We start from the raw sequence: 17,650 nt of genomic DNA, 5'->3' as shown, positions 1-17,650 counted from the left end.
ACTCTTATAAAGTTTGCGGACGATACCAAGCTGGGAGGGGTTGCAAGTGCTTTGGAGGATAGGATTATCATTCAAAATAATCTGGACAAACTGGAGAAATGGTCTGATGTAAATAGGATGAAATTCACTAAGGACAAATGCAAAGGACTACACATGGGTAGGAATAATACATTGCATATATACAAAATGGGAAATGACTGCCTAGGAAGGAGTACTGTGGAAAGGGATCTGGGGATCATAGTGGATCACAAGCTAAATATGAGTCATCAGTGTAACATTGTTGCAAAAAAAGCAAACATCATTCTGGGATGTGATGATGATGGGCGATCACTTGTTACCGAGTATGATCATCTTCCATGGGAGTTATGGGTCCTCAGGTGGCTAATAAGGCCAGTCCTTGAACCACAAGTTCTATTACAATGAGGGCAGATGTTTTCAGGCTCAGCAGGAGGCCATTGACCATGACTGGGAGCCAGTCTCTCCTTCCTCCTTCGCCTCTTGTCCTCTTCGGCTTGTCGGCAAGCAAGTTCAAAATGCAGGGGACCACCACATAGGACTTCACTCCATTTTAAGTGATCCTGGGCAAGTGTCTCCCAAGTGTCAATGTCAATATTACACTTTTTTAGGTTGTTCTTCAGTAAGTCCTTATAACACTTCCGTTGTCCACCCACATTACGGTACCCTTCTTTCAGCTGAGAGAACAGGACCTGTTTTGGGAGGCGATGGTCTGGCATCTGGACAACATGGAGTGTTGTAAGCAAGATACGAGAAGTAATTCTTCTGCTCTACTCCGCGCTGATTAGGCCTAAACTGGAGTATTGTGTCCAGTTCTAGGCGCCATATTTTAGGAAAGATGTGGACAAATTAGAGAAAATCCAGAGAAGAGCAACAAAAATGATTAAAGGTCTAGAAAACATGACCCATGAGGAAAGATTGAAAAAATTGGGTTTGTTTAGTCTGGAAAAGAGAAGACTGAGGGGAGACATGATAACAGTTTTCAAGTACAAAAAATGTTGTTACAAGGAAGAGGGAGAAAAATTGTTCTTCTTAACCTCTGAGGATAGGACAAGAAGCAATGGGCTTAAATTGCAGCAAGGGAGGTTTAGGTTGGACATAAAAATATTGCTCGAGCATGCAGGGGTGTAATCAGGAAGGCCAAAACACAACTGGAGTTGCAGCTAGCAAGGAATGTGAAGGGTAACAAGAAGGGTTTCTACAGGTATGTTAGCAACAAGAAAAAGGTCAGGGAAAGTGTGGGACCCTTAATGAATGGGGGAGGCAACCTAGTGACAGATGATGTGGAAAAAGCTGAAGTACTCCATGCTTTTTTTGCCTCAGTCTTCACCGACAAGATCAGCTCCCACACTGCTGTCCTGGGCAACACGGTATGGGGAGGAGGTGAGAAGCCCTCAGTGGTGAAAGAACAGGTTAAGAACTATTTAGAAAAGCTGGACATGCACAAGTCCATGAGTCCAGATCTAATGCATCCGAAGGTGCTGAGGGAATTGGCTGATGTGATTGTAGAGCCATTGGCCATTATCTTTGAAAACTCATGGCGATCGGGGGAGGTTCCGGATGATTGGAAAAAGGCAAATATAGTGCTCATCTTTAAAAAAGGGGAGAAGGAGAACCCAGGGAACTACAGACTGGTCAGCCTCATCTCAGTCCCTGGAAAAATCATGGAGCAGGTCCTCAAGAAAACCATTTGGAAGCACTTGGAGGAGAGGAAGGTGATCAGAAACAGTCAACATGGATTAACCAAGGGTAAGTCATGCCTGACCAACCTGATTGCCTTCTATAATGAGATAACTGGCTCTGTGAATATGGGGAAAGCAGTGGATGTGATATAGCTTGACTTTAGCAAAGCTTTTGATATGGTCTCCCACAGTATTCTTGCCAGCAAGTTAAAAAGTATGGATTGGATGTACGTACTACAAAGTGGATAAAAAGCTGGCTAGATTGTCGGGCTCAACGGATAGTGATTAACGGTATTAAATGGAGTGCCCCAGGGGTCGGTCTTGGGGACAGTTTTGTTCAACGTCTTTATTAATGATTTGGATGATGGGATGGATTGCATCCTCAGCAAGTTCACAGATGACACTAAACTGGGGGGAAAGGTAGATAGGCTGGAGGGTAGGGATAGGGTCCAGAGTGACCTAGACAAATTGGAGGATTGGGCCAAAAGAAATCTGATGAGGTTCAACAAGGACAAGTGCAGAGTCCTGCACTTAGGATGGAAGACTCCCATGCATCGCTACAGGCTGGGGACCGACTGGCTAAGTGGCAGCTCTTCAGAAAAGGACCTGGGGATTACAGTGGACGAGAAGCTGGATATGAGTCAACAGTGTGCCCTTGTTGCCAAGAAGGGTAATGGCGTATTGGGCTGCATTAGTAGGAGCATTGCCAGCAGATCAAGGGAAGTGATTATTCCCCTCTATTCGGCACTGGTGAGGCTATATCTGGAGTACTGTGTCCAGTTTTGGACCCCCCACTACAGAAAGGACGTGGACAAATTGGAGAGAGTCTGCGGAGGGCAACGAAAATGATCAGGGAGCTGGGGCACATGACTTACAAGGAGAGACTGAGGGAACTGGGCTTGTTTAGTCTGCAGAAGAGAAGAGTAAGGGGGGATTTGATAGCAGCCTTCAGCTACCTGAAGGGGGGTTGCAAAGAGGATGGAGCTAGGCTGTTCTCAGTGGTGGCAGAAGACAGAACGAGGAGCAATGGTCTCAAGTTGCAGTGGGGGAGGTCTAGGTTGGGTATTAGGAAACACTATTTCACTAGGAGGGTGGTGAAGCACTGGAATGGGTTACCTAGGGAGGTGGTGGAATCTCCATCCTTAGAGGTTTTTAAGGCACAGCTTGACAAAGTCCTAGCTGGGAGGATTTAGTTGATGTTGGTCCTGCTTTGAGCAGGGCGTTGGAATGGATGATCTCCTGAGGTCTCTTCCAACCCTAATCTTCCATGATTCTATGATTAGGAAAAACTTCCTAACTGTCAAGGTGGTTAAGCACTGGAATAAATTGCCTAGCGAGGTTGTGGAATCTCCATCATTGGAGATTTTTCAGAGCAGGTTAGACAAACACCTTTCAGGGATGGTCTAGATAATACTTAGTTCGGCCATGAATGCAGGGGACTGGACTCAAGGTCCCTTCCAGTCCTATGATTCTAAGTGAGATGAAACTTGGGGATACGCAAGACAAATCAAACTCCTGAAAGGGGTACAGTAGTGTGGAAAGGTTGAGAGCCACTGAGCTAAGGTAATAATTTAAACTGCTATTATGCTGGTGGGCACTCTTTCTGGCATAAGAGTGGCTTTTTCCAGTTTAGTTCATGTTGCTTTGGAAGGGGTTTAAACTAAACCAAAAGCCACTCATATTCCAGAATCAGAGCATCCTCTTGGGGGTTGGTACCAGGGTGGATAAAAATCAATGATATTTTTTAAAAAAATATATAAAAAATCAGATTTTTTTGCTTTAAATCGGATTTTTTGATAAAATGCTTTTTTGGGAAAAAACCTATCTAAAGATAGTTTTAATTAAGATACATTATAGCTCAAATATATCTCATCATGGAATAGGGATTATAAATTCAAATTCTATAGTATGAGACAATATATTTATGTAATGTTTAAGAAAAGTTTTGTAAAGGAGTTCCAACAGTTCATGGATTAGGAACTCAATCTTATGGGGTTCCAGGGGCTTCTGTATAGATTATTTAGGTTAATCTTTCTATCTACCCAATGGGACTCAGTGCTCATTCTAGAAGATACCATCAGAGATGCTTAGTTTTGCAGTTCTCAAACTGTAGATTTGTGTCTCTAGAGATAACATGCTTGTTAACAGGCAGTAGAAACAAAAGTGAAACTGTTTGAGCAGCATATTCCAGAAGGCTTGAGGTCTTTCTGAGTGTAGCCTTCATTGATTTGAGATCTACCATACCATTCTCTCACAAGAAGGGAAAACCTATAATGGCAGCAGGCCGTAAAAGAGACCCAGTTTGGGAATATTTTAATGAAGTTCCTCTACCTGTGGGTAAGACAGGCATGCGTGCAAAATGCAAACAGTGCAATAAAAAAGATGCAAGGCCTGGCTGCCTGAAAGAAACAACATCATGAGAAGTGTTCCCTCTCAGGAGGAAGCTGCGTTGAAGATGATGAAAGGAACATGTCTGAACATGCAGGATCTTCAGGTTGGTAAACTTTTTTATTTCATACTTCTTCCTTAAGGACTGCCTGTCTTCCTTCTGGACTAGTCTTGAATTCTCATGTTTGAGCAAAAAATATAGTTGTTACTCTGTGGTACTATCATTTCAGATGCAATTGTGATAAAAAATAAATAGCTGAAATAGGCAGATCTTCCTTTTACAATTTCAGCTTTAAAGTAAATCTGAGTGTCAGTAAATGCAATTAGTAATACTAAATGAGCCATAGTAGTAATAATGAAATAACTGCATTGACTTATTTTGTTTAGGAGAATCCATCCTCAACATTCAGGATTCTGAAGACTATCCACCTTCAAGATCACCATCATTTTCTATAGTTTCAGAGTTATCTGCCAAGGATAGTGTTTCAGTCACATCATGTATGTCACATAGCCACAGTATATCACCTATAGCAAAAAGAAAAAAAAGTCTCCATCATTCAGAAACAACCATAGATAAGTTTGTGATAAGAACCAGCAGATTACAAAAAGAGGTAATTGATTAAAAAATTGCCCAGTTTGTTTATGCAACAAACTCTCCTTTCCGTATGATTGAGAACCCACACTTCATTAACATGGTTCAGTCTTTAAGACCAGGATACAGTCCACCCAACAGAGCAGATGTCGCAGGCAAATTGCTGGATAAAGTGTATGAAAGAGCAATTGAGCAGTGTGCAAAAAATCTAGAGGGTGAAATTGTTAACCTGAGTGTTGATGGTGGAGCAATGCCCACAACGATCCTGTTGTATGTGCTTGTGTGACAACAGAAGAAGGGAATGTTTTCCTTACAGAAACAATTGATACATCAGGAAATGCACACACAGCAGAATACTTACAAGAAGTAGCAGTAAAAGCTATAACAAACTGTGAAAAAAAAATCAAATGTCTAGTTCGCAGCTTGGTCACAGACAATGCTGCAAATGTATCCAAGAAGAGGAGAAATTTAGAATAGAGTGAAGGGACTCCCAAGCTATGACATACGGTTGCAGTGCTCATTTGATGCACCTCCTAGCCAAAGACTTGAGTGTTCCAGAAATAAAGGCTAACGTTGTTGAAATTGCAAAATACTTCTGTAACAACTACTTTACGGTAGCTGCTCTGAAAAAGGTGGGAGGAACTAAGCTAACTCTCCCACAAGACGTGCGATGGAACTCAGTAGTGGACTGTTTTGAGCACTATATCAAAAACTGGTCTAATCTGATGATAGTTTGTGAAAAAAATCGTGAACAAATAGATGGCACCATCACAGCCAAAGTTCTCAACATTGGGCTTAAGAGAAATGTTGAACACATGCTGAATACCCTGAAGCCTGTTTCTGTAGCCTTGAAACAGAAGGGAAACAAAATGCAGGGAAATAGCTGTTTTATTGATGACGCTGATGAAATTTGGAAGGAACTGAGTGAGATCTTAGAAAGAGAAATATGCAATGACAGAGTTAAATGACAAGCATTAAAAAAACAAATGGGACAAGCACTATCTCCAGCTCATTTTCTTGTAAATATTCTCAGTACCAGGGTCAAACCTTAACTGCTGAAGAAGAGGAGTTGATTATGACATGGACATCCAGCAATCATCCCTCCATAATGCCAACTATAATAAACTTCAGAGCTAAGGGTGAACCATTCAAGAAATATATGTTTGCTGATGATGTTTTAAAGAAAGTCACACCAGTGAACTGGTGGAAGTCACTTAAGCACTTGGATTCAGAGACTGTTGAAGTGATAATCTCACTTTTAACAACAGCAGTAGCTTCTTCTGCCAGTGTAGAAAGAATATTTTCTTCTTTGGACTAATTCATTCCAAACGGAGAAATCGTTTGGGACCTGACAAAGCAGGAAAGCTTGTTTTTCTTTTCCAGATCATGAACAAACAGGAAATGAAGGTGAAAACAACTGAGTTAGCTGCAGAAGCCAATGTTTTAAGTTTCTCATGGTGACCTGGCTGACACAGTCGATTTAATTTTTGTTTTTTGTTTTTAAATATTTCATTTAACTATTTTAGTTAAAAACAATTTTAACAAAAACAAACCTGATTTTAAAAAACTTGATTGTTTAACTAAATTTAAAAATTCATATGCTTGTTTTGTTAAAATATTATGTTTGCTGTTGAAGAAAAAAAATCCAGAATACGTAACATTGTTGGTTTAGTTAAATAAAACAATTTAAATGTCTGTCTGGTGATGTTCTCCTCCTAATACAGCATGGCAAGAAGATCCTCTAAATATTAATGATTAACCTGTTGAATTGGAGATAGTTCACCTCCCAATGACTTCATCAATATCTGCTTCAATTTAAAAAAACGAAATAACCAAACAATCATTCATTTTCTGACATAGCTGTAAAACTAATCTGAAAAGTTTTCAAAATAAATCACTTTAAAAATGTATAGTGTGTACTTTCTAAAAATGAAACCTACATCTATTTCTGAGTTGAATATGTACTAAGGTTATAACAAGCAACAAGAATGCACTTTTATGTAGAAATCTATGATTAAATCAAATCTTCCTGACTAGTGATTTAAATCAATTTGATTTAAATCAAACCCACCCTGGTTGATACTGGTAAAACTTTCCCATGTAGTCAAGCCCTTACAAACTACTGACTTTCAATAGGAATTGGGTGCCTAATCTGGCCCTATTTGAAAGGCTGAGCCTCAGGGTCTCTGAAATGCTGCGAGACCTTTGTAAACTATAGTTTTGTAGAGGATTAAAATGCTTTAATGGACATTGCGGACAAGTTGGGTTCTGTATATTTTGTATGTACCTAGAGCACAAGGTGCTTTTATAAACTGGAAAATGAATCCAAGAAGGAAAGTGGGAACAGTTTTCTTAGTAAAAAGGTACTGTTATTCCCCCTTCCCTCTCTTCTCCATTTACTATACTGTTAACATCTTCATTTAAAGCTTTTCTTTAGTGCTATACAGATATTACACCTGATCACAACAACATATAAAAACCAAAAGGTTCAAGTTACATTGGAATAATTATTGACATTATTGTTACTGCAGGAGACACAGAATTACTTTCTAGAAAACACCATTCGGGAGGTAGTGATCAAAAAAGAGAAAGACTTCTTATCTTAAAGAGGTTGTTGCTATAACTTCAGACAACAGGAGAGAGAATCACCTAACGTAGGTTCAGTACAACTGTTACAATGAACACTCATTCAACGTTGTCTGTGTCAAATAATAAAATACATCCTAAAACTCTGCCTCTGATTCTTTTCTTATTGAATGATAACAACTCCTTTGATTGGAACCAGTACAATGCTCCCCATGGCTTTCAACCTCTGTGTAAGAGCTCATCTTCCATTGCACAGCTATTATAGGCCATGTGTGTTCGCAGTGCTGAGAAAAATGGAGAACTCTTTTCTTTGCATCTGCATTTTTCAAGCAGGATCTCAGCGTCGTTTTTAGACTTTTATTGAGAAACTGTCACTCCTGTCTCCATTATATTTTTTCTTCTTTTTGGGAAGATCCTGTGGGAGTTTATTTGTGGGTTCAGGCAGCTGAGTACAGATTCATTTTAAGACGTAAATAATCATTTTAAACTAAAACCACTTAATGGAAAAAAACCTCTAAAGCAGTGACGCCTAAAACAGTCTTTCTAAAATAAATCTGAAAGCTGGGCTCAGGGCAGCAATGCTTCCCACCTAACACGTTAGAGAGTGGAAGCAGATATATTCTTATAACCCTTACTCATAGGATTGATCCATGCACACGAGATCAGCCACCCTGAAGTCAGTGAGTGTACGTGATGCAGGATCATGGCCTATGTGTATTGTATTAGTCACCCAAGTGAAGCAGCCAATAGAAGCTCTGAGGTCCTCTGTTCAGGTAATAAGCTGTCATTTCTAGTAGAGGCAAATCTCAGATATGTGAGCCATCCTATGATTGGGTGGCTGAGGGAAGTGTGGGGCCGAGACCTACATGCAGATCTAGGTGGAAGACTCATGCCCATGAAGTCAAAGGGGCTCAGTATGGGCACAGGGGTCTAATGGCACAGACTGAAATGCAGGATCAGGGCCTGGGTTTTTATTTAGCAGAGATCATGGGGATGGAGGTGGGAGTGGTTAGACTGATGACAAGATGATGAGTCAATTCATATTCAAGAACAAATTGAGTCTTCTCAGTTGTGGTTATTTAGGGGGCTCCGTCTGTGACATTCCCCTGGTATTATCTGGACTGGTGATCTGCTAGGTCACTCCAATCCTTGACTTTGGGAGCCAGCCTTACCCTGCTATGCTGTGAGAACCCCCACTATCAGGCTGTTCACGCACAGCCTCTGGCATGTAAGCTGCTCCCAGCTATGTGAGTGAGCACTTTTGACCTGCCGCTGCTTGGATTGTGCAACCGAATTACACTAGCCAATATCTCCGGTCCCAGACACAACCCTAGGAACCTCCATCTTGGAGTGTCAAGTTATGCCCGCTGGACGGTGCAAGCTTTTATGAGTTCATCAGTTTAACAAAGAAATCGATATGTACCAGGCTTGTTATCTCAAGGGGAGTTTCTGACATGCTTCAAACCAAAGGCACTACTTCAGGTAGAATAAACAAACAAATTTATGAACTACAAAAGATAGATTTTAAGTGATTATAAGTCAAAGCACAACAAGTCAGATTGGTCAAATGAAATAAAAGCAAAACACATTCTAAGCTGATTTTAACACTTTCAGTGCCCTTACAAAGTTAGGCATGGCTACACTTGCAGACGTAGAGCGCTTTGAGTTAAATCTGCCTTTGGAGAGCACAGTAGGGAAAGCACTGCAGTCTGTCCACACTAACAGGAACAAGCGCACTGGCGTGGCCACATTTGCAGCACTTGCAGCGGCATTGGGAGCAGTGCATTATGGGCAGCTACCCCACAGAGCACCTCTTCCCATTCTGATGCTGTGGCTTGTGGGAAGCGGGCAGAGGGGTGCGGGGCATTCTAGGTCCTGTCCCAGCGCCCTGTGATGCATTGTTTTGCATCCCAGCAATCCCTGTGCTTCCGTCCACATTTGGCGCCATCTTTCAATGTTTTTTGTACTGCGCGCTCTGTCTTCCCTTTCGGTCTGCGGGAATGGAGCCCGAATTGCTGAGGAGTATGCTGACGAGTCTTGCCAGCACGTCACGTTTGTCAGTCGAGTTATTCCTTATGATCCAAAGTGACAGTGAGGGCTCCAACGATATCAACTCGAGTAACGCATATGACACGAGTTTGCTTGTGGCATTCACAGACATGCTCACCACCGTGGAATGCTGCCTTTGGGCTCGGGAAACAAGCACTGAGTGGTGGGATCACATCGTCATGCAAATCTGGGATGACGAACACTGGCTGCAGAACTTTCGGATGAGAAAAGCCACTTTCATGGGACTGTGCGAGGAGCTCGCTCGCACCCTGCGGCGCAAGGACACGAGATCGAGAGCTGTCCTGATGGTGGAGAAGCGGGTGACTATTGCAATCCGGAAGCTGGCAAGTCCAGACAGCTACTAATCGGTTGCTAACCAGTTTAGTGTGGGGAAGTCAACCATTGGAATTGTATTGATGCAAGTTTGCAGGGCCATTAATTGCATCCTGCTCAGAAGAACCATGACTCCGGGTAACATGCATGACATTGTGGATGGCTTTGCAAAAATGGGTTTCCCTAAATGCGGAGGGGTGATAGATGGCGCACATATTCCAATTCTGGCACCAGCCCACCTAGCTTCCGAGTACGTTAATCGGAAGGGGTATTTCTCTATGGTTCTCCAGGCGCTTGTGGATCACTGTGGGTGTTTCATTGACATTAATGCAGGCTGCCCTGGAAAGGTGCATGATGCACACATCTTTTGGAACACTGGCCTGTTCAGGAAGCTGCAAGCCGGGACTTTTTTCCCAGATCAGAAGATCACCCTAGGGGAAGTCGAAATGCCCATTGTGATCCTTGGAGACTCCACTTACCCTTTAATGCCATGGCTCATGAAACCCTACACAGGGAGCCTTGAGAGCAGCAAGGAGCGGTTCAACAACAGGCTGAGCTGGTGCAGAATGACTGTGGAGTGTGCTTTTGGCCGTTTAAAGGGCTGCTGGCGCTCTCTGTATGGGAAGCTGGACCTGGCCGACGACAACATCCCCGCGATTATATCCGCGTGCTGTACCCTCCATAACATTTGTGAAGGGAAGGGTGAACAATTCACTCAGGCATGGAACTCGGAGATTCAACGCCTGGAGGCTGAATTTGAACAGCCAGAGAGCAGGGCTATTAGAGGGGCCCAGTGCGGGGCTGCAAAGATTAGGGATACCTTGAGGGAGCAATTTGAGGCTGAAAGCCACCAGTAATGTCTGGTGCCCTGCACGGGAGTGAAGTGCAGTGGTTCCAATGTTAGTAGGAATCTGTGTTTGCTATGCTGACTTGCAGTGCCTGTTTCTTTCCTGGGCTAAGGTATCTTTTACTTAATGCAATAACAAAGACTGTTTTCAAAGCCAAAAAATCCATTTATTGAAAAGAAACACAACTGCTTGGGAAACAGAAAGGGCAAGGGGGTGGGGTGGGGAATGGTACAATCACAGATTTGTGTATGTCCTGTTATCATACTCAGCCTTCCTGTCTGGAGTGCTATGCAATGAGTACTGCACTTCAGGATGGCTACACTGCATGGTGATGGGGGTTGAATGAAGAGGGTAAAGGTCGTAGTTTTCAGGGCTGGGTGGTGAAGCTACAGGTGTTGGAGGCAGCTGGTGGCGGTAAGAACCCGGATGTTGGGGAAAGTGGGTTGGAGGTGACATGAGGGCACAAAGGAAAGAGTTTTGGGACAAGGCCTGCAGGGGGGGTCAAGCATGGTAATGTTCCGCCTGCATGGCTATGAGCGCCTGGATCGAGTCCGCTTGGCGCTCCATTATGCTTATTAGCCGATCCATGCTTTGCTGCCGGAGTACTGCGCTTTTGTGCTGGTGCTCCTCATTATGCTGGCAGATCCTCCTTTCACTGTCCCACCACTCTGCACTTTTCGATTTTCATTACTTGAATGTTGCATTATTTTATGCAACATGTCTTCCTTACTTCTATGTGGCCTCTTTCTGATTCTTTGGAGTCTTTCGGCCGGTGATAACACGGACGGCTAAGATCTCAAGATTGCATCTGTAAAGGCAAAATGCAACACTTAACAGAGGCAGCATTGTTCATAGAATCATAGAATATCAGAGTTGGAAGGGACCTCTGGAGGTCATCTAGTCTAACCCCCTGCCCAGAGCAGGAACAATCCCAACTAAATCATCCCAGCCAGGGCTTTGTCAAGCCTGACCTTAAAACTATCTAAGGAAGGAGATTCCACCACCTCCCTAGGTAACGCATTCCAGTGTTTCACCACCCTCCTAGTGAAAAAGTTTTTCCTAATATCCAACCTAAACCTCCCCCACTGCAACTTGAGACCATTACTCCTTGTTCTGTCATCAGCTACCACTGAGAAGAGTCTAGATCCATCCTCTTTGGAACCCCCTTTCAGGTAGTTGAAAGCAGCTATCAAATCCCCCCTCATTCTTCTCTTCCGCAGACTAAACAATCCCAGTTCCCTCAGCCTCTCCTCATAACTCATGTGTTCCAGTCCCCTAATCATTTTTGTTGCCCTCCACTGGACTCTTTCCAATTTTTCCACATCCTTCTTGTAGTGTGGGGCCCAAAACTGGACACAGTACTCCAGATGAGGCCTCACCAATGTTGAATAGAGGGGAACAATCACGTCCCTCGATCTGCTGGCAATGCCCCTACTTATACATCCCAAAATGCCATTGGCCTTCTTAGCAACAAGGGCACTCTGTTAACTCATATCCAGCTTCTCGTCCACTGTAACCCCTAGGTCCTTTTCTGCAGAAGTGCTGCCGAGCCATTCGGTCCCTAGTCTGTAGTGGTGCATGGGATTCTTCTATCCTAAGTGCAGGACTCTGCACTTGTCCTTGTTGAACCTCATCAGATTTCTTTTGGCCCAATCCTCCAATTTGTTTAGGGCCCTCTGTATCCTATCCCTACCCTCCAGCATATCTACCGCTCCTCCCAGTTTAGTGTCATCTGCAAACTTGCTGAGGGTGCAATCCACACCATCCTCCAGATCATTTATGAAGATATTGAACAAAACAGGCCCGAGGACCGACCCTTGGGGCACTCCACTTGATACCGGCTGCCAACTAGACATGGAGCCATTGATCACTAGCCATTGAGCCCGAAAATCTAGCCAACTTTCTGTCCACCTTATAGTCCATTCATCCAGCCCATACTTCTTTAACTTGCTGGCAAGAATACTGTGGGAGACCGTGTCAAAAACTTTGCTAAAGTCAAGGAACAACACGTCCACCGCTTTCCCCTCATCCACAGAGCCAGTTATCTCGTCATAGAAGGCAATTAGATTAGTCAGGCATGACTTGCCCTTGGTGAATCCATGCTGACTGTTCCTGATCACTTTCCTCTCCTCTACATGCTTTGCCAGTGTGGCCGGGTAGTGAGCTAGTGCGCCCAGGGCTCCTTTATTGCGCTGTAACTTGCAAGTGTAGCCAAGCCCTTACATGCTTCTCTCCACAGGCTGGCTTGTTGCCCTTCAGCCAGGCTCTCCCCTTTGATCAGCGCTTCAGTCGCTTGTTGGTGGTGTCTGTAGATGGAGGTGGAAGAGAGAGAGGAAGCGCATGGCAAATGTCTCTCCCTTTTATCATGTTCTTTCTTCCCTCTTGGCTTTGCCCCCCCTCCCCTTCAGGGTCAGGTGAGCATTACCTCATTACAGTCCCAAACTGGCCAAGGGGTGACGCACTGGAGAGTCCAAGAGTTCCTTTGTTGCTGCCTAGGCCAGTGTCCTTTGTTCCTGTGAGGCTGGGCTGGGTTTGTCCCATACATGTCCTGATGATGTGTGAATTGCCCCTCTGTTCCTGAAGAATTTTGCCTGGGCTTGTTTTAAGCCATGAGGACACATTTTCATCCTCATAACTATATGCTATTATATTACTATGACAACAATGCTCAGTGCATCATGAGCCCTCCCAAGACACCCAACATAACAAACTTTGCATTGGACACCACACAATTGTATTATAAGGATGAACATGGGAGTGCAGGGTGTTTCCCCGAGATACAGTGTCACACCCTCCCCTAGGGAGAGAGTATCATAAAGGCCAATGGGAATTCATGGCTTAGATACTCTATGATGGGTACTTTAGAAATACACACAAAGACCCTCCCACACTGGGGGCCTGGTATAGCTACAGCTTCTTTGAAGGAAAATCAGTGCTAAAGGGGTGAGTAGCAGAGATAGGATTTTACAACAGGAGGCTGAGGGGTAGGGTGGGGAGAACCTTTGGGCCTGAACTACTCCAACGGCATTACACCACCTTCCAGTGTAACACAGTGGTGAATCAGGTCTAGAGTCCCCAGTAGTTTATCAAGTGTTTATTGTATCCTTTGACTCACGGCCAAACTGGGACCTAATTTACACTCTGGGCAACCCTATGGACTCAGTCTTGGCCCTTATTGCTGCATCTATAGAGAACAATTTCCAAAGTACAGCAAAAACACCCATCTTCTATCAAATAAACACAGCTTACTTGCTCTCCCTTGAGTTCTTGTGTCTCCCCACCTCTGTCTCTCCGTCCCTGTCTCATTGTCTTTTAAAGTAGCCAGGTAATATTTTTTTCCTCCAATCTTTAAAGCCTTCTTCTCCATTGAGATTTCAGCCCTACTTTTCATCTTGGTTTTCTCCTGCAGTTCCTTTCCTCTCCTGCACTCATCTCTTTCCCCCATGTTGGCCAGTGGAGATGGGATGCTAGCTAGAAATGGGATGGGCAGCATAGAGGAATGGGCAGCACTTACTCACTGCACAGTTAAGTATGATTCATTAACAAGGATCTGGAGTAGTAGTCTTGGAGAACCCTGGATTTTGGATGCACATATAGTAGAATCCCCATAATTTGGCCTTTCATCCACTTTAAGGAGATGTCACTTGACATCCAAATTGCTTTACTCCTCTTCACTCTTGTGGGCTCACTAAAGAGTAAGTGATACAGCTCCGCCACTGACCAGAGTCTCAGAGCTAATTATGGCTGTCCCTGCCCTGATATGCTAAATTTGGGGAGGGGAGGTATAGAGTGCCCCCCACACACTAGTGCACATGCACAGGAACATCCCTGATTTGACTGGCACTGCCCTGATTCACAAGCATAGGGCCAGTCGGTGCTGCTGGCAGAGCTGACTGTTCCAGAGAGTGGCATGTCTGCATGAGGCAGGGCAGAAGATAGATCCATCAAGACAATTGGACTCCTGCGGGTAAAAAGGGAGATTCCCCCTCACTAATCAACTTGGACAAGAAGGCAAAACTGATCAGAAAATGAAGTCAGGGCTCTTATGTCAGGCACCTGCTTGCTGCACCAACTGGAGAGCCACTATGCAGCCTGCAGTGCTTGCTAAAGGTCTACAGAGAGCACAAAGTGTCTGCTTTGTGGAGCCTTCCCTCTCTGTGCAAAGGGCTGTGCTGGCTGCATGCCGTGCAGTTCGCATTGACCAGGCAGGAGATTTTAGCTTCTGCAATTCAACCCTCCCAAACTCCAACTTTCCAAATGCTGTCCTGGGGGAAAGAAAATGCGTCAGGTTCTCTTTGAGCAGAGAGAGCCCCAGCTGCTCCGTCTGGGCTTTGGATGAAAAGAGGGGGAATGGATGTCTTTAAGTAAGGAGGACAACATCTCTTCCAGGAGAAAACTAAGCCAGGGCTAAAGGTCCCTCTCTCTAAGGGAAGGGAGAAAGTGTTATGCTCTTGGGGAAGAGGGATCTGAGTGAGGATGAGAAGAGGCACTGAAGCAACTGGCTGAAAGAGGGGGAGATGCAAAGGTGCTGGTGTGGGGAGGGACTTAAGTGAGGAGCTAAGAAATAAAACAGCACTGAGCCACCTACACTACAGAGAGAGAAGCTGAGCTATTCTAATGCTACCCCACAACAATGGGACAGTTAGGGGATGGAGGCTGCAGAGGGGAGAAACATGTTTATCTTAGTTCTCCCCATGAACAACGCCTAAACCAGGTAGATAAAATGCTGCTCGAGGTCAGGAAGGGTGTTTGCCAGCTGGTCTGAGCCCCCATCAGGAGCAGAGCTTGAGCCAAGCGCAGCCCAGTGAAACAGAGAGCCAAAGGGGCACAGGGAGGGAAGTAAAGGAAGCAGAGCCCCCCACCCCAAACACTGGGGGAGGCAACTAGGGAGGGGCACATGCGAGTTCCTCCAGACACAGGAGGGGGCCCAGGAGAGGCCGCAGCAGTGTGGCTAACTCCGGTGATCTCACGGAGAACCTCGTGACAGGATGCTCAGCAAAGCCCTGGCACCTCGAGTCGCGGGATCTGGGGAGACTCTCCGCTGTTTTTGTTTTTAAATAGGAAATTTCCAACCCTGGCGGCTGGGCAGGAACCGAACCCGGGGAGGGCGTGGGAGCAGATAGGGCCAGCCCGGCACGGGGGCTGAGCTGTGTTGCCTGGCGGGCGGGTTGGCCGCTGCCCCCCACCCGCGACGAACAAGCCCGGCCGCAGCAAACCCCCCCTCGGGTCACGTGACGAGATCCGGTCACGTGAGGCGGCGCCGGGATCAGCTGGCCGCCGAGCTGCCTTCCCCGCAGGGCCTGGGCAGAGCCGGGAGTGGGGATGGCAGCTGGAGCGGCCCGCGCGGGGCAGCACTGACACCGGCCCGGAGCGCTGCCCGGTAAGCGCCCCTCCTTCTCTCCTGGGGGCCCCTCGGCTCCTCTTCCAGCCTTCCCCGGGGGGTCCCCAGCCCCCGTCTATTCCCTCCAGCTTCCCCCGGGGGATCCCTTCCCCGGGACCCCCCTTCCATTCCCCCAGCCTCCTGCAGTGGGACCCCTGGCCTCCATCTCCTCCCCTTCCACCCCCAGTTTACCCCTGGAAGATCCTGCTCCTCAGGCCCCAAGATCCCTTGCCTCACTCCCTTCTTCCTTCCCCCAACCTCACACCCCTTCCCCCCGTCCTTGACCTTTTCCCTAGCAGCCTCAACCCCCGCTTTTCCTCCTAGACCCTGAGTCTCACCCCCTTACCGTCCCCTAAAGCTACTCCCAACTCGGGTCTAATTGCCCTCCCATGTCTGCCCCCCCCCATGCTACCCCTGCACCTTAGGGGAGCAGCTCTGAGCTGGCAGCAAGGCTGGGGGGATATTCAGGATTCCCCCACTCTGAGCTCTTCACTCCCCCCCCCCCATGTCTTCCTCCTCTGTTCCTGTCCCCCCTACTCCTCCTTCAGCAGCAGGCCCATTGCCCTATGGGGAATCCAAAGCATGGCAGGGCTTTTCCAACTCTAGTCCTTTGCTGTGGTTGGCACCGCATGATAGAGAGGATGGGGCCACTGTTGTAGATCAGCTTTGTAGCGTGGAATCCAGTCGGGACCCTGAGGGGGGGCAGATGGGCGGGACTCACACTTGCAGGTGTGTCTGCTTTCTGGGCAGGTGTGCGGCCCATTCTGTGGCTGCAGCCACCTGGAGCAGAGGCCACCTCAGCTACTGGGGTGTGCAGAGCTGTAAGAAGCCCCTATGGTGGCTGAGACCTTAGCCCTTGGCAGCTGGATGGGTGCTTTGGAGAGAAACCTGTGCCCGTTGTAAGGTTTGAATCTTCGTTCTGAATGTTTTATGTGAAAGTAGTACCTGGAGAGGGATCAGAAGAGGGGAAATAACTGGCCCCAGGGGGCACTCATTGAAGGGAGTCTCCTGGAGTTAATATTTTTAATTTTGAGGTGGGTTTAATGCAGGTGGAAGATACTAGCTGGCTAATCCTGGAGGCTGAGTCCTCTCTCTTCATAGCAGACACAGTAGTGGCAGTGCAAGCTCCTGGGTGTCATCCTGCCACGTTGCTTACGGGATAATTAAGGCTCAGGGTTTAACTAAATCAACATTATGTATTCTGGATTTTTTTTTCTTCAACAGCAAACATTTTAACAAAACAAGCATATGAATTTTTGAATTTAAACATTCAAGTTTTTTTTTAAAATCAGGTTTGTTTTTGTTAAAATTCTTTAACTAAAATAGTTAAATGAAATATTAAAAAAAAAAACAACAACCAAAAATTAAATCGACTGTGTCAGCCAGGTCAACGTGAGAAACTTAAAATATTGGCTTCTGCAGCTAACTCGTCTTCATTTTCCTGTTTGTTCATAATCTGGAAAAGAAAAACAAGCTTTCCTGCTTTGTCAGGTCCTAAATGATTTCTCGATTTGGAGTGAATTAGTCCAAAGGAAGAAAATATTCTTTCTACACTGGCTGAAGAAGCTATTGCTTTTAAAAGTGAGAATATAACTTCAACAGTCTCTGAATCCAAGTGCTTAAGTGACTTCCACCAGTTCACTGGTGTGACTTTCTTTAAAACATCAGCAAACATATATTTTTTGAATGGTTCTTATTCCCAAACTGGGTCTCTTTTACGGCCATTATAGGTTTTCTCTTCTAGTGAGAGAATGATATGGTAGATCTCAAATCAATG

General features: G+C 45.5%; 2 protein-coding genes across 2 annotated transcripts in view; both read left to right on the top strand.

The window, feature by feature from the left end:
- LOC125644272 (uncharacterized) overlaps positions 1-6,587 on the top strand; it is a 45,510-nt gene extending 38,923 nt beyond the window's left edge. Inside the window, exons 8-10 of the mRNA XM_048867958.2 lie at positions 1,618-1,764; positions 4,135-4,191; positions 4,473-6,587. Of these exons, the coding sequence (XP_048723915.2) occupies positions 1,618-1,734 (117 nt within the window). The 3' untranslated portion in view covers positions 1,735-1,764; positions 4,135-4,191; positions 4,473-6,587. The remainder of the gene's footprint in view (positions 1-1,617; positions 1,765-4,134; positions 4,192-4,472) is intronic.
- Positions 6,588-15,721: 9,134 nt separating this feature from the next.
- ABCA3 (ATP binding cassette subfamily A member 3) overlaps positions 15,722-17,650 on the top strand; it is an 85,936-nt gene continuing 84,007 nt past the window's right edge. Inside the window, exon 1 of the mRNA XM_048865921.2 lies at positions 15,722-15,873. The gene's annotated coding sequence lies outside the window, so the exon portion shown is untranslated. The remainder of the gene's footprint in view (positions 15,874-17,650) is intronic.

This window comes from Caretta caretta, chromosome 10 (assembly GCF_965140235.1).
Source record: "Caretta caretta isolate rCarCar2 chromosome 10, rCarCar1.hap1, whole genome shotgun sequence".
Classification (NCBI taxonomy): Eukaryota; Metazoa; Chordata; order Testudines; family Cheloniidae; genus Caretta; species Caretta caretta.
This window is presented reverse-complemented; position numbering and strand designations above follow the sequence as displayed.